Genomic DNA, 26,597 nt, shown 5'->3' on the forward strand with positions numbered 1-26,597 from the left:
CCTTCAGATGCCTGAATGTCTAGAGCAAAAGTTGACCATCTGAAATGGAACATTCAAAAAGTGAATATGCTTTCATTGTGTACTTTGACCTTTTTTATGGGGGAAAGATTGGCCTTTAATGTAGCACCAAAACAAATTAAGTATTTACTTTAATAAGAGAAAATTGGAAGAGTGGAGAGAGATGGAAATTACCTTCTTTTTTTCCATTTTACAAATTAACATAAATAGTTTCATCAAAATTGCAACATAAAATTGTCCTTGCATCATCCCAATAGCAATTCTGTGTACTTTGCCCAACCTACATCATCACTATGAAACCATGAAACAAAGGACACTTTTTTTTTCTAGCATAGCTCATGTCTTTAGGTTGTATCGGGGACCTATAAACGGATGCAAAGCACCTATGCGCAGGACCTTTATTGAAGGCATCAGGGCAGATAGGGGAGGAGCTATATGCTGTGGATCTTGTGCCAGTTTCTAGAACCTCTAATGTTGTATGTAATAGACATCACCCTACTGTATTTCCAGGTGCCACCAGCACATTTCAACAAAATGAGTATGGCAGAGGTGATTGCCAGAAAAACAGAGGTGCTGCGGTCGGAGTTACAAGAGCAGTATGAAGCGGACTTCCAGCACGCCCTGGTGCAAATAAAAGACAACATACGAGAGACAGAGGGATTGGACATTAAGGAAACGCTGCAAGACCAGATTCGGCAATGGTTCATAGAATGCAGGTAACAATGTGATACCTACCGCAGAGCTTCACAGCTTTAAAATGGCAGAGAATATGCCAATAGGTTATATCTGTTCATTTATTGCAGGATTTTGGTTTTAGATAAGGATGAATTTCTGGCAAATCTCTAAGTCCTAGTGAACCTAAAGGGGTTGTCTGTGTTGGACAATGTGTACTTGTTAGAATAGTCCTTTGACAGCAAGCTGATCATAAGGTGCCCCATGCGAGTACCACAAGCAATTAGTTTGCCTGGCAGCAAATGTTCATTTTAATTGTGGCACCACCACAACAGAAATTTAGCATTGTGCAGTGCCCATTTACATTAATGGATTGTCTATGTAATGTAAGACATGACTGGTCCTCCAGAGTTAGAGTCCTGAACAGAGAACTCCTCCCCTAATTTACTAATAGGGTATATGAAAATGGGTGTTTTATGAACTGAACAAGTCCTTTGAAGTCTAATTCTAGACAAAAGCTAACAGTTCAGCTTTTGGCCAGAACTAGGAAGCCCTACTTTCCCCTAAAGATTTGGTTGCGTGAATGGAACAATTTCTTAGTTTTCCTATTGTTCTCTCCTTGGCCATATCTAAAGTCTAAAGCCCCACTTACACGCAACGATTATTGCTCAAAATTCACTTAAACGATGTAGGTAAATGCTACTATCATTTGCTTTTTAGCCAAACAAGGATTTTTAGTTAAGTTTAAAATCCATAGTTTGCCGGAGAGCTGATAGCAGGGACTTCACCCTGTGATTCTTCATGGGGAGCACTGATAACATTGCATTCAGCTGCAGTCCCATGGGAGAACAAATGGGCTGTATAACAGACCACCTACTGTTTTCTGCATACAGCTTCTGGAGGCTCATTTACATGCAAATGAAGCTAATAAGCTACTAATGGGCATTAGTGCCCATTAGCAGCTTATGCAAAATGATCGCTCAAACTGTCATTTTCCCCTATCTTTTTTTTTTTTTTTTTAAATCAATTTTTATTAAGGTTTTTTCATATTAATTTCCATATAGCAGTACAGTTAGATGGGTACATGGATTAGGTTAAACAATTCTTTCAATATAAAACTTTTTCATGTGGCCGGCGGGTCCCACACGGGTCTCCTTCCTTACTGATCCCGGGTCCCCGGCTCCCCTCCGTCCCCTCCCCCTCCTCTGTGGGGTGGGGAGTCAGGAGACGCGTGATCTAACAAATGCCGGTAAGTCGTCCAGCTCATAGGACGGCTAACCGACCTCCCTAAATGGGCAGGGGCAAATTAAATTATTCATCTAGTATATGCCACCTGCCGGTCACATAGATGCAGAAAAACAGAAGTAATAACAGTAGTTATTCATGCGAGTAGTAAGAGTCTGGGGTTAGTGGGGGTCTGGGGGGGGGAGGGAAAAAGAGGGTGGGGGGGTGGGTTAATGAGGTGTTGGGAGAGAGAAATGTGCATAAAAGAGTGGGTCCCAGTGTTTGGATTAGGATTCCCAGGGGGAGAGGTGTCTCTCTCTCTCTTACCTCCACTCCGGCCTTTCCTCTCCAGATGAGGTACTCCACGTCCGTGTTCGTGTCCAACGCTCGAGGTCTGATCTTCTGGCTGCGCCTCCCGCTGTCCGAGGCACGTCTCATCCCCCAAGCATAAGGGGTTCACCCTTCCTATCTTTATGTCCAGGTATTAAGTACACTCTCTACTGATTTTTCCCTCTTAGTTCTCTCCAGGGGAACCAGGTTAGAATGAAGTCTTCCTGAGTGCCCTTCGCCCAGCTCGTCAATTCCTCCAGATTGCAGATCAGGTCTGCCTTTTCTCTCCACTGGAGTAGTGAGGGCGGGGTTTGTTGTAGCCAGTTCAAGGGGATGAGGGCCTTAGCTGCATCTAATAGTGATGCTATTAGTTTATTCTTGTAGGGGTGAAAGTTTGCAGATGGTTTCCATAGGAACACCATTTCTGGAGAAATTGAGAAATCGGGCGAGAGAACTTTGAAGTCTCTCTCTACCTCTCAAAATGTCGTGACTCCCGGGCAGTCCCACCAGATGTGGAGGTAGGACCCTATCGTCGCATCTCCAGCATCTGTCGTGGGTAGCAAGTTTATAGTTATACAGCCATTGAGGGGTTTTGTACCACCGTACTAGTAACTTATAGTGGCTTTCCTGCATAAGAACACACGGTGATCGTCCGTACGCCAATTTTAAAATTAATTTGGTGTCAGCCGTCGATAAAGAAATCTTAAGTTCTTTTTCCCAGGAAATTAAGAAAGCAGGCTTCGCAAATAGAGGGGGGGGGGGGGGCTATGAAGTTTTTCCTAATAAAGGCTATCTTTCTGGAGTTTGGGCTGCCTGCTTCAGTGGTAGTTTCAAAAGTTGTTTTAGGTCTAGTTGATGTATGTTTGTTAAGGAAGGTGCTAATGACCTTTCTAGCGTGGGCGAGCTGCAGGAAGGAGAGAGTGTTATTGGGTGCCAGCGTGGTCAATATGTCTCCCGGGGTCTTGTGGGCTAAGGCCTGAATGTCTCCAACTTTGGCACCCCTCAACTGTTTCCAGATGCTTAAGGAGCCAGGGTCCAGGTGAAGGTCTAGTAGCCTATATATGCTTCGTATTGGTGTTAGGGGTGAAGGGGCTGGGGCCAATGTTTCTTTGAGTTTGTCCTAGTTCTCACATGGGCCTTTGAGTAGGATGTTGAATCCTTTTGCTCTATACTGACTCTTCACCGGGAACCATAAGTCTTCCACGAGACGGTCTCCGTGAGAGGCTCTTGCAAGTTCCTGGAGTATTGGGTCCCTAGAGGGATGCGTTAAATCCATCCAATAGCTAAGTTGATTAGCTTGGTAGTAATCTCGGACGTTCGGCAGATCCATTCCTCCCTCCGTCCTTCTCCTTGTCATTAGGCTATACGCTAGCCTAGGTCTCTTCTGTCTCCATACGAAGCCCGTAAAGAGTGTTTGGATCGATTTGAAAAAGGACAGAGGGAGATGGATTGTATAGGATTACGGGTAAGACATATGACTTCAGTACGTTTTTTCTCCCAAACCATGAGAGACATGGTAGGTCAAAAGATTGTAGGAGATTTTTTATTGAGGAGACTAAGGGTTGAAAGTTCTGCATGAACAGGTCTTCTGCTTTTTTGGTGAGTTTGATCCCAAGATAATCTACCACCGTCTCTGACCAGGCAAAGGGTGAACCGGATCTCCACGTCGCGTCACATGTCTCGGGAATCGAGACATTAAGGATCGTAGATTTAGTTTTCCCCTATCTTTTGAACGAATTTTGAGCAATCACCTTTGCGTGTAAATGGGGCTTAAGTTGAACACGACAGATTCGCTGCAGTGTCATAACCCAAGCAGAGAAATTACTCTAACTCCCACTACCTGTGAGTAAATGGGGCACATCTAACTTCTAAACACGTAAACTGGCATTGAAAAATACTATGTTCAGATTGAAGATCCTTCTGCCTGCCATTCCTGAAGCTGGCGGACAGAATGCGACTCATTTATCAAACTTTTCGACTACTTTTCTAGTTAGAAAAGTGACAAAAACCAATGCGAGGTCCGACATTATTTTTAGCCCCTTCTGCATTGGTGCACGCCGCACAAAGAAGAACTACACGGTTGTATATTGCAACAATATGTTTTTAGGGTTCCTTTTGCTAAATCCCTAAAATTAGGAATACATTTTTTCAATATATATTAAGTAATCAATAATCAATAGAGATGAGCGAGTACGCTCGGTAAGGCAGTTACTCGAGTGAGCATCGCTCATCTCGAGTAACTGCTTAGTGATCCGAGCAGGCTCGGGTGGGCTGCGGGGGGCAGGGGGGAGGGCGGAGGCAGGGGAAGAGAGATCTTCACTCTTCCTCCCACTCCGCTCTACTCCCCCCCCCCCTGCTCACCCGAGCCTGCTCAGATCACTAAGCAGTTACTCGAGAAGAGCGATGCTCCCTTTACTCGCTCATCTCTAATAATCAAGCTTGTATGCAGCATAGCAGACAGCACAGTGGCGCTTGGCCTTGTACTTGGCATCATGCAGGTATCACAGAGTACAACCAAAATTAAGAATACTTTTTATGGCATTAACCAAGCAGGAGTAAGCTGTGCGTGGGAACAGTACTGTCCACGTTATCCGGGCCCACACAGCTAGACAAAACCATTTCTACACAGATTTACTGTCCCTATAAACGTTGGAAGCTGCTGAATACAATTTGTGGTGGATTTAATTGGTCAAATCATTTCCCAAGTACGGAAGTAATTTCAGCCTGAAAGCACTCTGGGTCTGGTTCTGGGGTTATCCACCCTTAATATCCTGAAATGAGAGTTCTTTGCTTCAATCAATGTAACTTGTATTAAAAACTACTGGATTTATACATAAAGGATAGTGAGAGGACTTTGGGCCGACTGCTCCTGGGATCGACCCCATCTGCAATGTACTGGAATGTAGAGACACCAAGGGGAAGTTCACACGGTGGAAAATGTGCACGTGCAATACGCAGCGAATCGATTTCAATGGGATCGGTTACTTGTGCACATTTTGCGCACACATTTCAGTTGCGCAAAAAAGCCCACAGCATGTCCTACTTTGGTACGTATTGTGTACCTAAGTAGCACATATTAAACTAGCTAAACTCAATAGCCCATTCAAACCAATGGGAGCGTGCTTGCGTGCTTTGTTTGCACACGCAAATACGCAGGGCATGCGCCCACAATGAGGCCCATTAAAATACGCGCACGCACAAAAATAAATTGCCCATCGCGCAGATATGTAACGCAGATGCGCCTGTAAATACATTTACGCCTATGTGAGGCCGGTCTAAGGTATGGATTTCAATTGAAAGTAATGGGAAGCAAACTGCCGCCTAATCAGCGCAGATTCCATTTCAAATCCGCCAAAAAAAATTTCCATGTGAACATGAACATACCCTATGGGGGCCAGTCCTTTTGAGGAAAGGTCAGGAGTGGAGAGGATATATAAGACTCAGGTCTCCTTCACACGACCGTATGCGTTTTTATGTTTGCTTGAACGCATGACTGAAGAGTCCGGATCTTTTGATCGCGTATTTCAAGCAATTCACATGGGGTGCTGATGTGTGAATGATAAAAAAATATGCAGAAGCGTGAAAGACTAGCGATCGGCAGAAATCCTCAGCATTGTACGCAGGGTAACTCCCTCCCCCAGTCAGGGTAATTCTGTGTACAGCACCAATCAGGCCCACCCCAATGCCCCGTTGCCGGTTGCTGGTGTAATATCTACTCAATTATCATTAAGGTCCATATTAAGTTTTTTTAATTATAGTATTGCATAGTATTAGCACACGTATAAAAAAGGAAGGACATATAGCAATATATATATATATGTATATATATACATATCCATATTTTCTACTTACATACACATATATTTCCCTCTCACCCCTCCCTTTTTTCCTGCCTCTATACAAGTCTATGGGAGGTTTCTGCATATCATGTCGAAAGATAGGGCAAGACCTATCTTTGCGCATGGCGTATAAAAGCAGCGATCGAAAACGGTCGCGTATTTCCTTTTCTTCACGACGCAATTATTTTACACATCAAAAACTGTCACAAAACTGCTACGTTTTCCAAGAAACTTTGTTTCCAAGAAGTTCGTTTATTGCCGCTTGCAGTCGGCCGTAACGCTGTTGACATTTTAGCTTCCGTATTACTTTCAATTCAGTTGAACCATTTATAGTCCGGCTGTTGCAGCCGTTACAGCGTGCCTGTATGATGGTGGCCTGAAAGTGTCCTTCTTCAGAAGATAGATGCAAGAGACAGTGAAGATGCAACGACTACAAGCCGAAGATTATGGAGAACGTATATTAGAAAAGGGAAGAACTTTTTGAGCATTTTTGATTTGTTTAGTAGATCCTGACCTTGGCGGTGCGAGGCTTCACACCCGTTCTCAGGAGAGCCTGCCTGTGTAAAATTAGCAGTTCTCATTGATTTAACAACAGCATGAATACAACAGAATGCCAAATTGCTCCCAAATTTCCGGCTCCTATCTTTGGAACATGAAGCAGAACTGTATGTCCATTCAGTTTGATGTTTATGACAGACAAAGGGTGGAAGAGGGTTTTAATAAACCAGGTGAAATAATAATCCACAGTTTCTTGACATTTGGGACTAATTGTTACACTCAGCATTTTTGGGAAAAATACCACATTTTTTAAAAGCATTTTTCATGCAGATTTTTCCTGCTTTTTTTTTTTTTCTTTCTTTTTTATGCTGCAGCCGGAGTCAGCTGGAAGTCAACAGGCAAACATGAACTGCACAAACTGTGGTTTTACTTTGGTGGTTTACTTCACTTTGAATTATTTTGGGAGGGCCATGGTGTTTTTTTTTAATGCAGTAACCTCTCTGTAAAGACATTTTTCTATATGTTTCTCATTATAAAAAAGTGCCTGAAAGTAAAACATTTGTAAAGAATGGGTGAACTAAAAGAAACCCGCCAAAAAACATGCCAAGAAAAAGGTCTGCCCTCACACAATTTTTTGTACTTTTACCATGAAAACGTCGGCCGATATACGATTGTGTAAATAAGCCCTAAACATAAAACTGTCATTATTACCCGTAGCAACCAATCACAGCACAGCTTTCCATTCTCATAGTGCTGTTGGGAAAAAAGAGCTGGGCTGTGAGTTGTTTCTATGGGCAGCAGAGACACTTTTTCTTTTAGATTGTTTCCATAAATCTGCCCCTACGTGTGACACTGTCTTTACATCTGTTTCTTTTTTTCATCATCCTTCACAGCACAATTAGTATCTCAGTACATGCTAGGTGTCACAACTGAGTATATCAATGTCTTTGACATGACTTGCTATTCCCAACACTAAAGGCTCCTTCAGTCGACCGTATGCGTAGTTGCAATATATTTGAGCCGTGAACGAGTTTGATGAGGTAGATTTGCGCGTGTATCAATACATAGTACTGTACCTAATCATAATAGATCAGCCGTATTCTCATCTGCACAAGGAAAGACTAGAAGCAATGGGATGAAGCTGAAAGGGAGGAGACACAGATTAGATATTAGACAGTGAGGGGGATCAATGAGTGGAACAGGTTGTCACAGGAGGAGGTGAGTTCTCCTTCAATGGAAGTGTTCAAACAAAGGCTGGACAAATATGTGTCTGGGATGATTTAGTGATCCTGCACTGAGCAGGGGGTTGGACCCGATGACCCTGGAGGTCCCTTCCAACTCTACCATTCTAGGATTCTACTTTTTGCGCACACAGGACCTGTTCACATGCACACGTGACACCAGCTTTCCCGCCATGATTTAAAAGGCTATTCAGCCTATGGAGGTCCAGATGTATTCTTCTTTTCATGGACTCGTGTAGTGTATTGCACATGTGCACACATATTTATTGTGAATGTTGCACCTCCCACAGACTTCTGTGTAGACCTTGGTGCGAAAATGTGCACAAAAACAATAGAGCAGTTTCTATCTTTTCTACGCTTGCAACATACAGAAATGAGAACTAACCCTTTGACATCAATGGTTCAGTGTTTTATGCGTGCAAAAACGAGTGCAAATTTGGCCGTCTGAAGGAGCCCTAGAGACGGCTGCGCACGGGTGTATGCGCAATTGTATACGACTTAGCATAAAGCATTTGCGCTATGAACAAGACTTTTTTGTGCACATAACGGTGTATTTTATTGTACTTTTTGCACTTACAGGGCAGGTTTTTTTGTTCACCTGACACCACCATGCCCTTATGTAAATGGGTATTTAGCCTAATGAGTTCCAGACGTGTTATTTTTCCATGGAATTGCACAGCATATTGCGCATCCTGTTGCATATTGTGTGTGTATTTGCGAACCTCCATAGACTTCTATGAGCACCTGTGCTACGCACAAAAGCAGAGCATGCTGCATTTCTTCCCAAACACGCAAAATGTGTGCGCAAAAAAAAGAAATGTGAACAAACCCATTGAAATCAATGGGTTCGATACTCTGTGTACTGCACACAAAACTTTTTCTGTTGGATTGCTTTACCAACATATCACTGATCCTAACATAATCAGAAACGTCACTCACCAACCTTTGTGTAGTTTAGTATTCACATACCCCTTCTCATCTCCCTGGCTCCGCCCCTGTTTGGATCTGAAGTGCTGATATAATAGATAATGTATTGGGCAGCACCTTCCCTATTATCAGTATTTACCGTATATACTCGAGTATAAGCCTAGCTTTTCAGCACATTTTTTTGTACTGAAAATGCCCCCTCGGCTTATACTCGAGTCAGTGAAGGCTTAAAAAAAACCCTCCATACTCACCTCCCAGCCGGCGTCTGTGTCTCCGGGGGCGGTGTGGAAGGCTGCTTGAATTCTCTCCGCTGTCATTCCCCGCCGTCCTCTTTGCTCAGGTCTGTCATCCCCCACCTTTAGCGCTGTGTAAGTAAGAGCTGTGATTGGATCGATCATCAGCCAATCACAGCCGGTGTTCCATCATTCACAGCCAATCAAGCTGCTATAGAATTCTCCCCACTGTCATCTCCCTGCTCAGCTTTCAAATCCCCTGCCGTCAGTGCTGTGTAAGTAAGAGCTGTGATTGGCTGGCACTCAATCCAATCACAGCGCTTACTTACACAGCACTGACAGAGCCAAGCAGAGAGGATGGCGGGGGATGACAGCGGGGAGAATTCAAGCAGCTTGTCGCACAGACACAGGCGCCGGCTGGGAGGGGAGTATGGAGGGTTTTTTTTTACCTGATATATACTCGAGTATAGCTCGAGTATATATCAGGTATAGTCAATACGTTTTCCCAGTTTTTTGTGGTGAAACTTATTGTCTCGGCTTATACTCGGGTCGGCTAATACTTGAGTATATACGGTACTTAAAAACTTATTCAGAACTTGGGCCCCTGCAGTATATGAGTGTAATCATGTAAGGAAAATAGGATACAAAATATGTGATCAGAAAGCAAAAACAGAAGTTTTAAAGTTTCCAAAGTTTAATTTTAACCAGTTAAAGTCCAGCCGTCACGCCGCCTTTCATTTCTAATTCCCTGTGTCACTTGTAGTAGCAGGATCTTAAGTAGCCTGGATTTTTACTGCTGTGTGGCTTGTTTGCCTGGTTCGCTCATTGGAGTGTCATGCGCAGCCCGCACCCCCAGCACTGCCTCAAGCACGGTCCGCTGCTCCTTATATTATTGCCGTTTTGAATGTGGTAATATTTTTTCAGACTTCTCCCTTTTCCTTTGCATATACAGAATTCTTTCCTGAATATACGGCTCTGTGAATAAGCCGATGTTATCTGAACACACAATAAGAGTAACGCCTGGATTATCTATAATGTGTAGCATCTTGATCCAATCAAGCTTGTATACCTATATATGGCCTTACCATTGCTAAAGTATTGGTTACGTTTTTTTTTTGCGACTGTTCGATGGAGGGTTTAGGAAAGTATGTTCGCATTTTCCATGAATCTGCTTTGCCTGCATTCCTGAGACATGCTATTCTGATTTACTCTTCCCCATCCTCGGGTCTAGTGAGATTACTATATGTTGCAGGTATTGGGATGTAACACTCAGAAGTAAACATTTATTATTACTATTTTCTATCTCCACTCAATAAGATGTCAGTTTGGTGTCCTTGAATCCTCATGAATGTATATATATAGGAACGGTTAACTTGACAATTAAGGGGTTAAATAAATGGAGACACAGAACCTTTTCACCCAATGCTGATCATTTGCTGTAACGAGTTGTCCTTCGCTCGCTCACACCTGCACCCGGGGTTTCTGTCTTTCTGCTTCGTTTTTGGAGAAGAGAACTGGAGAATTAGACATTTCCATTTTTTGCACTTTCATTTCAACATGTTTAGAAAAAAAACCCTAAAAGCTTTCAGTTTGCTTCCATTCTGTTATGTTTCCGTCTCTTTTACTGTAACACATTTCACTGCAGACTGCGCTCTTTGTTTCATTAACCCTTTCATGGCACGGCCCTTTTTTTTTTCCATTTTTGTCCCCCCCCCCCCCCCCCCTTAAAAAAATCGTAACTCCTTTATTTATCCATCAACGTCGCTGTATGAGGGCTTGTTTTTTGCGGGACGAGTTGTATTTTTCAATGGTGCTATTTAAAGTACCATATAATGTACTGAAAAACTCTTAAAAAATTCTAAGTGGAGTAAAATGAAAAAAAAAACATTCTGCCATCTTTCAGTGCGTCTTGTTTCTACGGCGCACAAACTGCAACAAAAACGACATGATAACTTTATTCTATGGGTCAGTACGATTACTATGATACCAAACTTGTATAGTTTTTTTTTACTATACTACTCTTTTTTTTTTTTCAAAGACATTTCATTTTTTAAAATTGTTTCCTGCCGTCATATTGTGCGCGCAATAACGTTTTTATTTTTCCGTCGACATAGTTCAGCGATGGCTCATTTTTTGCGGGATGTCCTGTAGTTTCCAATAGTACTAATTCGGAATACATACGACTTTTTGATCGCTTTTTATTGTGTTTTTTCAGGGAGACAGGGCGACTGAAAAAGTGCATTTCTGGCGTTCTTTATTTTTTTTTTTCGGACGACGTTCACCGTGCGGGGTAAATAATGCCCTACTTTGATAGCTCGGACTTATAGCATTACAGGTGTTTTTTATACTTTAAAAACGTACCAAACTATTACATCATTATAATAGGAGGCACAGTCATGTTCAGGGGCAGTACATGAATGTATAAGACAAACATACAACTAGCACACCACATAAATGTACAAGTAAAAAATATAGGAAAATATAATGTATATAGTTGCCCAAATACACACACTATGTTTGGATGAAAAAAAGAACACTAACACCAAGAGCAGCAGTCCATGACCCCAATTTGAAGAGATACTAGTAATTATTAGGAAATTATAGTACCAGTGTTTCTGGAGGCATAATGTGCCACACAGCTCTGCTACATGTTACATCTATCCTGATCCCCAGACATCACACACACAGCTCTACTACATGCATCCTGATTCACACACATCACACACACAGCTGTGGTGCATTCATGCTGATTTCCTGACATCACTAGCTCAGCAGACTCCTGGATACAGTGATCAGCCCGTGGTCATATGATCCCTGACTCCACCCACACAAGTGATCACATGACGGTGGCATAATCATACGCTGGCTGCTGTCAGCTTATCCAGTATACAGTACTTTCTACCAAACTGCACAATGGCTCCTCCCACAGCAGTGATGTCACCGCTGGCCCTAAAGCCCATCTCCGTTGTGGTGGTAGGTTAGTGTCTTCCTTCAGGACCGCTAAGTTGTGTCTGAGATAATAACGGCTTAGTTGTATTCTCATTTTGTTATTTTTGTCCTCCCCTTCCAAGAGCCCTAACTTTGTTGCTTTTTTGTTGGTCAGGCTCTGTGTTTTATATATGTTGTTGGACCTGCGATGATGTCACCAGGGGTGGAGCATGAGAAGCACCCACACACAAACATACATACTCACGATCAAGTGGTCATTAGTTGTTTGATTGGGTGAGCAACTAAAGAATGACACAAAGCACACAACTAAATTAACTAAACAATGGTTGAAAACGATTTATGGACTACAGCGGCACTGATCCCCACTGTTAACTCCTTACATGCTGCAATCAGCATTTAAAGGGTTCAGAGGGGGCGTGTGCTTGGAGACATAAAATATATGGAAAAAAAATAGTAAAAAAACCCTGCTTAAAAAAACAAAACATATTTGGTATCACCACATCCTCTACAATAAATCCAAAACATTATTTATCCTGCTTATTTATTTTGGTTATTTTGTTTATTCCGCCTCCCAAAAAACACAATAAAATTGATCAAAAAAGCCATTTGTAACTCAAAATATGCCAATAAAAACTACAGCTCGTCTTGCCAAAAAAAAAACAACCCATCACAAAGCTCCATCAATGGAAAAATAAATCTTGGGACTTTGAATGCAGCAATGCCAAAAAATAATAATTTCTATATAAAAAAAACAGGAGTTTATCACGCACAAATGGAAAAACCTAAAAAAATATATAATTTTGGTATTGTCGTAATCATACCAACACGCTGAACAATCTAGCATGTCATTTATGCTGCATGGGTAACGTTGTAAATTGTCAAACAAAAAACAATGGCAGAATGTATTTTTTTTTCTCCCTCCAAAAAAAAAATATCATACAATGCATTATGGGTACACAAAAAATGGTAGCAATAAAAACTAGAGCTCATCATGCAAAACACGAGCGTCATACGGCCATGTTGGCGGAAAAATACAAAAGTTATGGCTTTTGAAAAGTGGAGATGAAAATCCCCAAAACATTGGTGTGTCCTTAAGCCCAAAATAGCCCATGTCCTTAAAGGGTTAATGTTTAGAAAACTATTGTAAAGCGTAGAGAAATATGAGCCATGCTGGTGTTATCCATTTGATACTCCAATGCACAGTATAGCTACACAGAGCTAGACATAAAGCAGATGTATAATGAGAAGCAGAGCATTGCATTAAGGTGGGTAACCGTTGGTTGTCTGATTTTCAGTATACAGTAGGTATAGATATTGGGGAAATTACTGCTGCTGCCAACCCCATTGAAAACAATGGGGCTCCAATGCGAGATCACGCAGCCAGATAGAACATGTCACGATTTTTTTTCCGCATGGCATCACATTGTGGTGCCATGCGGGAAAACATGGCTCATGTGCATGACCCCATTAAAATGAAGTGCTGCATATAGACAGTATTCGCATCTATCTACCCCCAAGTGGAGATCACAATCTGATATCTCTACATCAAGCAGACACGTGGCCAATGGACCTAAATATCTGATTGAAATACCGCAAGACACAGGAAGGAAACCCACTCAAACATTGGGGATACAAAGCAAACTTCATATCCTTGCGGGGACGCGGGTGGTGCTACGGGTTTCCGGACTTTGGTCAGGTATACGTCATGAAAATGATACTAAAGCAGAAATCTAATCTGCGGACTACTGCTTTACATCAGTTGCTGTTACAGTAATTCATTTCTATTCATTTCCTCCCATCATACCCCCCCACCCCCACCCCCATAGCAGTTAACAAGACAGAATAAAACTTAACACAAAGGCCTGAACATAGCATCAACTCCCTATTGTGCTGCATATAGTTACATGCCCCAGCTGCAGACTGTCAAAATGTATTTCCAGATTCCCGAAATGAGGGAGATTTAGGAGAAGTGCATGAAGTGAATTCTATGAACCCTCACAAGTCAGCCGAGACTTTTATACATAGGTACTGAAGCAAAAGAAAACACGAAGCCTGGGACAAAAGAGGCAGAATTCCTCACATGTTTCTATAAGCAGAAAGGGCTAATGGATGAATAATGCATGTCCCGACCAAGGAGCGAAAAAAAACTAATGAGTGAACGAGGCTAGCACACAGCCTGCCCTTCTAATGAGTGAACGCTGTGAACACACGGCCTGCTTCATATAATGACGTGCCACTCAAATCTGTTTACCTAATTCTCATACAGAAATATGTACCATGAAGAATTCGAGATGAAGTACTCCATGTCTGCAGAGACATTCAGCCAAAGGTTTAATTAATGTCTGGTCCTGCCCCAGTTACTAGGGTTAATTAAAGCATGTCTAGGACATCCTCATCAAGGCATCCCTCAAGCCTCGGGGACAGGCTATATGTCTATTACAAGAAGCTAGTCTTATCCTTAGTGGAGAAATAGTCCCTTTGATGGATAATGTTTCTCGGTGGATGGAAGGGTTTTGCACAATGAAGGGTAATATAACATTCCATGACATTAGTAAGTACTGTATCCCAAGCTTTGTACAGCTGAGTGTAGCTCTTCGAGCTGTCTCCAAGCTCCTCCAACACATGAGTAATTAGCAGAAGCTAGAGAACTACTGTTGGACATCTACGGGGACAGAAGCATTCACATTCCGGATTCTTCCCATAACTGCATTCGAAGGACGCTTCACTAATTAATGGCCATTGGAATTCCCTATAAAGCAATCACACATCTTGAAAGGCTTTTTCTCTTACGGAAAAGTGGCCTCACTCATTGAAGTTGTTCTTGCCAAAGATGTTTTAAAGTTGGGCAGAACTCTTTATCTGGACGAGCTTTAGCTTGACGAGAGCACCAACCAGTGTCATTTTAGTCACACCATTGTGTGACTCAGCTTCATGTATGCCTATATAACTGTTTGCTGAAATGATATAGAAGGTTGTGCGCCCATTGTGTTCAAAGGAAATTGTGCGAGGAAATCCAGGAGGATGTAATAGTAGATGTTATTTTTGCCCGTAACAAGCCCCCACTTGTTCGGAAAGTTTCCTACTTCGTAAAGGCAGTTTGATGAATTCTTAGTATCAGTGGTCTTAAAACGCACTCAAGTGGGAGCGATATTATTTCATTCTTACTTTTGAAACCGTATTTTATATAATCCCAATGCATTTCTGTATTGGAAGTGAGACCAAACAGGAAGTGTACTGCTTTTATTAATAAAAAGTTACTCTTGTGGTTCACCTCAACGCCTTAGAATAGAGGTACTCGGCAATACTTGATCTTTCCTTTGGTTGGATTGATATTACAAAAACATGCAAGCTTTCACATTTGAAAATTCTTTTTTTTTGAAGATCTACACAACGGAAAGAAATGTTAGTCTCTGAGTGACTACAATTTTTAAGGGTGACATGTGAGGACCCACTAATGTTCCAGAAGAAGTCTACAAAGAATTCCAGACATCTGGACTCAATGTTCTTTATGGGGTGACATTGGATTTGTAGGTGGAAAGGGACCTTTACGGAGCTTCTGTACATAAAGATTTATAGGCTTGCTGACACTAATGAACAAGTTAGAGCAGTCAACATGGGGTTCAAACAGAAACTCATGAGCTCCTTTGTTTTTCATGCTCGGTTGGATATGGATAAATTGGAAGTATTGAAAGTCGGATGGGTAAATGACCAGTGGACCTATAGACCTACAGATCATTTATCAGAGCTGTGGTGAATATGTGGATGTAAGGGATGTGACATCTAAACACATTGCTAGCTCTGATTACTCTGTTGAGATCTCTGTAGTCTTGTAACCCATTGGCAGAACCCTCCTGCTCTTTGAGGTTTTTTATCACTGAGTGACAACTGTCTTTATTGAGATGATCGTACATTTTGTGACTTATCGGTTATATTCATGTATCTACTTTGCATCTATTTTTGGGAAGTATAGGCAAACGTTTACGAAAACTTACAAATATGGTATCCGTAGTGAATGAGTTTTTTTTGTTCTAATTCAATTTTGACAATAAAGACATCAACTTGACTAATTGGCATTTCTAATAGGGGAACTCTTCGATTTTCTCTTGCTTTAGATACTATAACTATCCATGTATTCATAGATGAATGTCCGAATAGTAGTAAGATGTTTCCTATCAAATATTGATTTGATTTATTTGCTATTGTAGCTTAATTTTAGTTGCTAGTGGCTACTTAGATAGTTGTTTTACTTGTTGCTCTTCTTGATTATTGTATAGCTGGGAGCTATTAGCAGTTGCTAAGTCAGTACTAAAAATGGCATATCTGCCATGAAAACAGGCCATGACATTGTAATGGGGCCATTGAAATTGAAGGACAGTTGGCAAAATATACCCCCAACCCCAGCCCTCCATTACTTATCAAGTCCCTTTACTGTTACAGTCAGGAGCTGATACAAAGTGAAATGCTTTATGGGGCAGAAATGCCCAGATTGGGGTCCCTGTTTGATTAAACCTAAAGGGATTGTGCCATGATTGAAAGTTATCTGCTAGCCATGGGATAGGAATAACTTTTAGATTGGTGGGAATCTGACCACTGGATCCGTAACTGATCCCAAGAATGGGTCTTCATCACATCTTTAATTGAGGGTGGTGGTTGTTGCACATGCACACCACCATTTCATTCATTTGAATGGGACCAATGGATATAGCCAAATTCAAGTGCCTCGCTATATCTGACAGTTCCACTGAAATGAATGCCTTCACTTAAGGATGCGCTGCAACCCTGTTCTTAGGATCGGTAGGGATCCAAGTGGTCAAACCCCATTGATCTGAAAGTCACATTCTATCCAACAATGTACATGTACATTATAGGATTGAAGCAGTTCGCACAAAATGCCGTCTATGTATGGCATCTAGATGGCATAGGCTCAGTAGCAGCAGGAGCCATCTATAACTGGCAACTGGAGTCCTGCTGTAATGGCCCAGACCAAAAATAACTTCAAACCCAGCTATTAACCCATTACATACTGTTATAATTGTTAACTGCTGTATGTAAGCAGTTTAGAGAGGGAGGAAACCTCCCATCCGATATCATTGCCCCTCAGCTATCCAATCGCGGAGGGCCAATAGGTTGACATGGAAACCAGATGCCTGACAGTTAGGTCGCCCGTGACTTGTAATGTGAAAGTTAAGAGATAATGCACTGCAGTACCGAAATACTAGAGTGCATTATCTGATAGATCATAGTATTACGGGTTCAAGTCCCCTACAGGGACACAGAAAAATATTTTTTTTAAAACCCACTAAAAATGTCTCTGATCAGACTTATTGTAATACATGAAAAATTGACAATTGCCAAACTTCCTCCTTTTCAGCTCCTAGGTTAATGGGGGCTTAAGGGAGCAAAATGGGTAGTGTAAGCAGTTTGCTGTACGCATTGCTCCATTCTTGTACTCCCTTTAACAGTATAACTAGGATATATTGAAAATATTGAGAGGTCATACATCGAAAGAAACATTCTACTAGACTTCTGTCACTAATCGCTCATCATACCCATTGTAATAAAGCTTAATGCACTACATTTTATGATACCGTGTTTCCCTGAAAATAAGACAGTGTCTTATATTAATTTTTGTTTAAAAAGGTTTAACTTTTTTACATGCTGCCTGGACACTATTTAAATTGACTTTTTAAATTAACTGTTAGCAGGGCTTAATTTTGGAGTAGGGCTTATATTTCAAGCATCCTCAAAAAGCCTCAAAAAGCATTTTGCATCCTCAAAAATTCTGTAAAATCATGCTATGTCTTATTTTCAGGGAAACAGGGTAGTAAAGTAGTGTATAACATCTAAATAAAGTTCTAATAACAGTTGCATAACTAAATAGCATGTCATTGATATTTAGAACAATGCAAATGATCCTACTTATGAAGATTTACGGCGGGCTTAGCTGCCTTCACCCGGTTATAAAGTCTTTAATTTTTCTAGTAAGATAGACTAGCGGCTTCCAGCTACCTATAAACTGAACAAAAAAAAACTCAAAGTTTTAATTGAAGTTCAAACCTCTTAACACTAATGCTTTATATCAGCAGTTTTTTTCTGGGTGTTTTCATAGATTTGCATTCCTGCAGATTAATGTGTGATGTCGAACCCTTAGGTGAGATGCAGATGTATGGCATTTTTCTTTCTCTTACACTCTGCATGTGAAAGTAGGTCACAAATGGTTTAATCTGCCTGCCTTAATTTGCAAAGTTTTTGTATTTTTCAGACCGTAAGACTTTTGTATATAGAAGGAATGCAAATGCCTTTTACTAGTTATACAATCCAAACAAGAAAAATGTAAACCAGACAAATCTGTCAGGTTACATTTTGGAACAGGAGCAACAAGATTCCGTAATAAGCCTATACCGTATAGCTGAGAGGCAACTAGAGAAACGTATTCAGGTTCAAGCTGAATCGCACGGATTTAGTCTTTGAGTGTAGCAAATATTCGTGATGACATATTCGTTACTACCAGCCCTAGATTCCCACCCCACAGATGTGGAGAGTCCTGGCATTACTTCCATAGAGATTACATAAGTTGTGCCCCTCTGCAGAGCTCCGGGAGGGCAACTGTTACAGGTGTGAGTTTAATGAAGAGTGAAGTAAAAAATGAGGTTTTGGTAAGGAGGAAGGAAATCCTCCAGACATGGCATGAAGTCCCATTAATCCAAGACAATGTTTTCTTTGCAGTTAACCATAGGAAAGAAGTGGCATTATCAGTCCTATTCGAAAAAGTGTTAGATTTTGCAAACAGCCGCACCTGTGGGGTTTTTTTGGGAGGCATACATGAGAATTTTGTTCTTTTTCTGCTTTCTCCAGTTTGCTGTTTCTAATTGAAAAGCCTCACAATAAAAGGTTATCTGGGTGAGTGCTTTCAATGTATCGCGTTTTCACTGGATCATGTGAAGTGGAACAAGTACGTTAATCCCCTCAGTTTGTGGAAAGGCACAAACATGGAAAGTTCAATTAAACACAAAAACACGGCCCTCCCCATGTGCTGCTTTCACTTCTCAAGTCACAGTCTGTTGTTAATAAACTTTTGTTTTCGGAGTTTTGGCTACAAGATTCCTCATTCCATTAATATGGAGTTACGCCTGCATCCTTCCCTTCTTCAGCAAAGTCCTTTTTTTAATGTTTCATGGGTTCTCTCCGGTACATAAAGGGTGTGATGGCTACAGTTGGTAAAGGGGATTACTATACAACACAAGTGGAATCTGTTTAACCCCAGTGGGCCAAAAGCTTCTTATCTGCCATCATATTCTGTGTTTCTGTATTTCAATGTCTCACGCTCCTCACATGCTTGATTTACCCTGGAGCAGGTTTCTAATCCTAAGAAAAGAAAGGCAGGCCTCCGAGCCAGACAGGGGATAAATCTCAGTGCAAGACAGAGATGTTGAAATCACAACCTCCCATAAATCAAGTCACCATTAGTGCAAGTGGGAGGTGGCACAATGGCCGCTATCAGGAGCCGCCAGTTTCCTGAATGCAATCAGCAGGGTGGAATCCCCCAGAGAACTGTGATTAGAATATATGCCTTAATCCTCGTCTTGTTCTCCAAGCATTAAGTTCATTGAGCAAGAGTCCTCCTCCAATGACTCCGACATTGTAGTGTAGGTCGAAAACATTAAAATGACCCTTACAGTACAATCTGACAAATAACCTTTGTGCTTTACTGAAGACGTTCCCGTCTAACATAATTAGGATAGATTATTCTCTGTGTCCACTATGCTGAAAATCTGGGAGTATACAAATTAATCATCCAGAAGTAGGCAACGCCGCTTAAGAGAGAGACTGGGTGATAGGTAGAAGTATACTTAGAATTAATGTCATTTTATGATAAGCCTGAAAATTTCAAGACAGTCTTAAAAGAAATGAGGGTTTTATGTAAAGGGAAGGGGGCTACCCCCGATGCAACTGTTGTATACACATAATACACCGCAGTCTGTGCAGTACTTGTAAGTTAACTTGATACAGTTTTTCCACCCATGGTTGGAAATTGTGCTATCCATCTGTTCTTTCCACCCTCCACAGTTATCGTACCTTTTTTGCACTCTGACATACCACAGGTGCAGCGTGAAAAATCTTAACCAAACATCTGTACTTACTTTCATGCTCAATAGTTGCCAAAAGTAGGTCAGAAGTATACAGAGTACTCGATTTAAGATGTTACACAGGGTTACTATAGAAGAAATAGTCTTTTGCAACGTTCTAGAAAAAAACAAAGTCTTACTGATATAGCCAAAATACTTAACTTTATTTTAGTATATGTCTTTAATAGAGATGAGCGAGCACCAAAATGCTCGGGTGCTCGTTACTCGAGACGAAATTATCGCGATGCTCGAGGGTTCGTTTCGAGTAACGAACCCCATTGAAGTCAATGGGCGACCCGAACATTTTTGTATATCGCCGATGCTCGCTAAGGTTTTCATTTGTGAAAATCTGGGCAATTCAAGAAAGTGATGGGAACGACACAGCAACGGATAGGGCAGGTGAGGGGCTACATGTTGGGCTGCATCTCAAGTTCCCAGGTCCCACTATTAAGCCACAATAGCGGCAAGAGTGGGCCCCCCCCTCCCAACAATTTTTACTTCTGAAAAGCCCTCATTAGCAATGCATACCTTAGCTAAGCACCACACTACCTCCAACAAAGCACAATCACTGCCTGCATGACACTCCGCTGCCACTTCTCCTGGGTTACATGCTGACCAACCACTCCCCGCACGACCCAGTGTCCACAGCGCACACCAAACTGTCCCTGCCCAGCCTTCAGCTGCCCTCATGCCACGCCACACTCATGTCTATTTATAAGTGCGTCTGCCATGAGGAGGAACCGCAGGCACACACTGCAGAGGGTTGGCACGGCTAGGCAGCGACCCTCTTTAAAAGGGGCGGGGCGATATCCCACAATGCTGTACAGAAGCAATGAGTAATCCAATCCTGTGCCACCTCCATCTGGAGCTGCACACGTGGGCATAGCAATGGGGAACCTATGTGCCACACACTATTCATTCTGTCAAGGTGTCTGCATGCCCCAGTCAGACCGCGGTTTTTTATAAATAGTCACAGGCAGGTACAACTCCGCAATGGGAATTCCGTGTGCACCCACAGCATGGGTGGCTCCCTGGAACCCACCGGCGGTACATAAATATATCCCATTGCAGTGCCCATCACAGCTGAGGTAATGTCGTACTTAATGCAGGTGGGCTTCGGCCCACACTGCATGCCCCAGTCAGACTGGGGTTCTTTAGAAGTGGACACATGCAGTTACAACTCCGTGTGGACCGACAGCATGGGTGTGTGCCAGGAAGCCACCGGCGGTACATAAATATATCCCATTGCAGTGCCCAACACAGCTGATGTAACGTAAGCTGTAATGCAGGTGGGCTAAAAATTAATTTGATTACACTGTAGGCGGGGGCCCCCAAAAATTGGTGTACCAACAGTACTAATGTACCTCAGAAAAATTGCCCATGCCCAACCAAGAGGGCAGGTGAAACCCATTAATCGCTTTGCTTAATGTGGCTTAATTGGTAACTAGGCCTGGAGGCAGCCCAGTTAAAATAAAAATTGGTTGAGGTGAAAGTTTCAACACTTTAATGAGCATTGAAACATATAAAAATTGTTTACAAAAATTATATGACTGAGCCTTGTGGGCCTAAGAAAAATTGCCCGTTCGGCGTCATTATGTGATGTTTCAGGAGGAGGAACAGGAGGAGGAGGAGGAATATTATACACAGATTGATGAAGCAAAAAGGTCCTCGTTTTTGATGGTGATAGAGAACGATGCTTCCATCCGCGGGTGAAGCCTACGTATTGCTTAGGTATTGCTGCTGTCCGCTGGTGAAGAAGAGAAGTCTGGGGAAATCCAGGCTTTGTTCATCTTGATGAGTGTAAGCCTGTCGGCACTGTCGGTTGACAGGTGGGTACGCTTATCCGTGATGATTCCCCCAGCCACACTAAACACACTCTCTGACAAGACGCTAGCCGCAGGACAAGCAAGCATCTCCAGGGCATACAGCGCGAGTTCAGGCCACGTGTCCAGCTTCGACACCCAGTAGTTGTAGGGGGCAGAGGCATCACGGAGGACGGTCGTGCGATCGGCTACGTACTCCCTCACCATCCTTTTACAGTGCTCCCGCCAACTCAGCCTTGACTGGGGACCGGTGACACAGTCTTGCTGGGGAGCCAGAAAGCTGGCAAAGGCCTTGGATAATGGTCCCCTGCCTGCGCTGTACATGCTGCCTGATCTCTGCGCCTCCCCTGCTACCTGGCCTTCGGAACTGCGCCTTCGGCCACTAGTGCTGTCGGATGGGAAGTTTACCATCAGTTTCTCCACCAGCGCCCTGTGGTATAGCATCATTCTCGAACCCCTTTCCTCTTCGGGAATGAGAGTGGAAAGGTTCTCCTTATACCGTGGGTCGAGCAGTGTGTACACCCAGTAATCCGTAGTGGCCAGAATGCATGTAACGCGAGGGTCACGAGAAAGGCATCCTAACATGAAGTCAGCCATGTGTGCCAGGGTACCTGTACGCAACACATGGCTTTCCTCACTAGGAAGATCACTTTCAGGATCCTCCTCCTCCTCCTCCTCCTCCTCTGGCCATACACGCTGAAAGGATGACAGGCAAGCAGCATGTGTACCCTCAGCAGTGGGCCAAGCTGTCTCTTCCCCCTCCTCCTCATGCTCCTCCCCCTCCTCCTCCTCCTCCTCCTCAGGCCATACACGCTGAAAGGATGACAGGCAAGCAGCATGTGTACCCTCAGCAGTGGGCCAAGCTGTCTCTTCCCCCTCCTCCTCATGCTCCTCCCCCTCCTCCTCCTCCTCAACACACTGAGATATAGACATGAGGGTGCTCTGACTATCCAGCGACATACTGTCTTCCCCCACCTCCATTTCCGAGTGCAAAGCGTCTGCCTTTATGCTTTGCAGGGAACTTCTCAAGAGGCATAGCAGAGGAATGGTGACGCTAATGATTGCAGCATCCCCGCTCAGCATCTGGGTAGACTCCTCAAAGTTTCCAAGGACCTGGCAGATGTCTGCCAACCAGGCCCACTCTTCTGTAAATAATTGAGGAGGCTGACTCCCACTACGCCGCCCATGTTGGAGTTGGTATTCCGCAATAGCTCTACGCTGCTCATAGAGCCTGGCCAACATGTGGAGCGTAGAGTTCCACTGTGTGGGCACGTCGCACAGCAATCAGTGCATTGGCAGATGAAACCGATGTTGCAGGGTCCGCAGGGTGGCAGCGTCCGTCTTGGAGTTGCGGAAATGTGCGCTGACCCGGCGCACCTTTCCGAGCAGGTATGACAAGTGTGGGTAGCTTTTCAAAAAGCGCTGAACCACCAAATTAAAGACATGGGCCAGGCATGGCACGTGCGTGAGGCTGCCGAGCTGCAGAGTCTCCATCAGATTACGGCCGTTGTCACACACGACCATGCCCGGTTGGAGGCTCAGCGGCGCAAGCCAGCGGTCGGTCTGCTCTGTCAGACCCTGCAGCAGTTCGTGGGCCGTGTGCCTCTTCTCTCCTAAGCTGAGTAGTTTCAGCACAGCCTGCTGACGCTTGCCCACTGCTGTGCTGCCATGCAGCGCGACACCGACTGCTGGCGACGTGCTGCTGCTGACACATCTTGATTGCGAGACAGAGGTTGCGTAGGAGGAGGAGGAGGAGGAGGGTGGTTTAGTGGAGGAAGCATACACCGCCGCAGATACCACCACCTAGCTGGGGCACGCAATTCGGGGGGTGGGTAGGACGTGAGCGGTCCCAGGCTCTGACTCTGTCCCAGCCTCCACTAAATTCACCCAATGTGCCATCAGGGAGATATAGTGGCCCTGCCCGCCTGTGCTTGTCCACGTGTCTGTTGTTAAGTGGACCTTGGCAGTAACCGCGTTGGTGAGGGCGCGTACAATGTTGCGGGAGACGTGGTCGTGCAGGGCTGGGACGGCACATCGGGAAAAGTAGTGGCAACTGGGAACCGAGTAGCGCGGGGCCGCCGCCGCCATCATGCTTTTGAAAGCCTCCGTTTCCACAAGCCTATACGGCAGCATCTCCAGGCTGATCAATTTGGCAATGTGCACGTTTAACGCTTGAGCGTGCGGGTGCATGGCGGCGTACTTGCGCTTGCGCTCAAACAGTGGCGCTAGCGACGTCTGGACGCTGCGCTGAGAGACATTGCTGGATGGGGCCGAGGACAGCGGAGGTGAGGGTGTGGGTGCAGGCCAGGAGACGGTAGTGCCTGTGTCCTCAGAGGGGGGTTGGATCTCAGTGGCAGGTTGGGGCACAGGGGGAGAGGCAGTGGTGCAAACCGGAGGTGGTGAACGGCCTTCGTCCCACCTTGTGGGGTGCTTGGCCATCATATTTCTGCGCATGCTGGTGGTGGTGCCTCCCCAGCTGATCTTGGCGCGACAAAGGTTGCACACCACTGTTCGTCGGTCGTCAGGCGTCTCTGTGAAAAACTGCCACACCGTAGAGCACCTTGACCTCTGCAGGGTGGCATGGCGCGAGGGGGCGCTTTGGGAAACAGTTGGTGGATTATTCGGTCTGGCCCTGCCTCTACCCCTGGCCACCGCACTGGCTCGGCCTGTGCCCACACCCTGACTTGGGCCTCCGCGTCCTCGCCCGCGTCCACGTCCTATAGGCCTACTCCTACCCCTCAGCATGGTGTATTACCAGTAGTGCAGAAACAGAACGCTGTAATTAAATGTGCCGCTTATTGGCCTGTGGTTGGAGGCTGACTTCGCTTACGGAACGCCAGGAAATAATTTTGCGCAAGCCTGCTGTAACACTTAGCTGGCTGCGTATGAATTAGGAGGACTACTACACCCAGCACAGACCCAGAACACTGAGGACAGTCACAGGCAGCCCAAATAGATTTTTTTCCCCAAATGTTTTTGCAAAGGCCCACTGCCTATATTCAATAAATATATCTCTTCTCTCTCTGCGTCACCGCTACTGGCCCTGGAGTATGTCAAATAACTGCACTCTGTTGCACTGTGGACTGGAATACAGCGGTGATTTAACAGCCAACACAGAGCCAGGAAATAATTTTGCGCAAGCCTGCTGTAACACTTAGCTGGCTGCGTATGAATTAGGAGGACAACTACACCCAGCACAGACCCAGAACACTGAGGACAGTCACAGGCAGCCCAAATGGATTTTTTTCCCCAAATGTTTTTGCAAAGGCCCACTGCCTATATTCAATAAATATGTCTTCTGTCCCTGCCTCACAATATATGTGTTCTGTCCCTGCCTCACAATATATGTCATCTGTCCCTGCCTCACCACCACTTCTGGCCCTGGAGTATTACTGCAGGGCGCAATGCTCTGCACGGCCGATATACAAAAAAAAAAAATGTGCAACACTGCAAAAAGCAGCCTCCACAGTACTGCACACGGTTAGATGTGGCCCTAAGAAGGACCGTTGGGGTTCTTGAAGCCTAAAATAACTCCTAACGCTCTCCCTATAGCAACTCCACCAAGACAGCACTTTCCCTAAACTATTTCAGAACGCATCTGTGGTGAGCCGCGGGAGGGGCCGATTTTTATACTCGGGTGACACCTGATCTCGCCAGCCACTCACTGCAGGGGGGTGGTATAGGGCTTGAACGTCGCAGGGGGAAGTTGTAATGCCTTCCCTGTCTTTCTATTGGCCAGAAAAGCGCGCTAACGTCTCAGAGATGAAAGTGAAAGTAACCCAAACATCGCGTGGTACTCGTCACGAGTAACGAGCATCTCGAACACGCTAATACTCGAACGAGTAGCAAGCTCGGACGAGTACGTTCGCTCATCTCTAGTCTTTAACCCCCTTAGCCATAAAGGACATACATGTACGTCATCCGGGTACAAGGTTTATATGGAGGAGGATTGGGAGCCAATCCCACTCCATACATGGCGGGTGATGGCTGTCTTTGACATCTGACACCCGGCCACAACAGAAGTGACCAGTACTTATGCTGATCCCTGCTGTTATCCCTTTAAATGCCTATGCTGTGCTATTTGTATAGTGTTGCTGGCCAATCAAATGGAATTGTACTAGCCATGCTACTCAAATTGCATAAAAACCTTTTTCCTGTGCTAATGTTTTTGGTGCAAACAATGTTTGTGTAATGATGCTACGCCTGTAAATAGTGGAACACCTCTTGGTTTAAGCTGGGGGTGTTTGCTTGTCACTAGCTACAACATAATATCGCGTGAACAAGCATACCACAAACCTCAGTTATTAGAGATGAGCGAACGTACTCGTTCGAGTATTAGGGTGTTCGAGATGCTCGTTACTAGAGGCGAGCACGACGCGATGTTCGAGTTACTTTCACTTTCATCTCTGAGATGTTAGCGCGCTTTTCTGGCCAATAGAAAGACAGGGAAGGCATTACAACTTCCCCCTGCGACGTTCAAGCCCTATACCACCCCCCTGCAGTGAGTGGCTGGCGAGATCAGGTGTCACCCGAGTATATAAATCGGCCCCTCCCGCGGCTCGCCACAGATGCATTCTGACAGAGATCAGGGAAAGTGCTGCTGATGGTGGAGCTGCTATAGGGAGAGTGTTAGGAGTTATTTTAGGCTTCAAGAACCCCAACGGTCCTTCTTAGGGCCACATCTGACCGTGTGCAGTACGGTTGAGGCTGCTTTTAG

General features: G+C 44.1%; 1 protein-coding gene across 1 annotated transcript in view; it reads left to right on the forward strand.

Annotated features, from left to right (window-relative positions):
* The window catches only part of IQCA1 (IQ motif containing with AAA domain 1), a 201,647-nt gene that overhangs the window by 97,843 nt on the left and 77,207 nt on the right, over positions 1–26,597 (forward strand). Inside the window, exon 6 of the mRNA XM_066575405.1 lies at positions 529–734. Within this exon, the coding sequence (XP_066431502.1) occupies positions 529–734 (206 nt within the window). The remainder of the gene's footprint in view (positions 1–528; positions 735–26,597) is intronic.

Source organism: Eleutherodactylus coqui, chromosome 8 (genome assembly GCF_035609145.1).
Source record: "Eleutherodactylus coqui strain aEleCoq1 chromosome 8, aEleCoq1.hap1, whole genome shotgun sequence".
Taxonomy (NCBI): domain Eukaryota; kingdom Metazoa; phylum Chordata; class Amphibia; order Anura; family Eleutherodactylidae; genus Eleutherodactylus; species Eleutherodactylus coqui.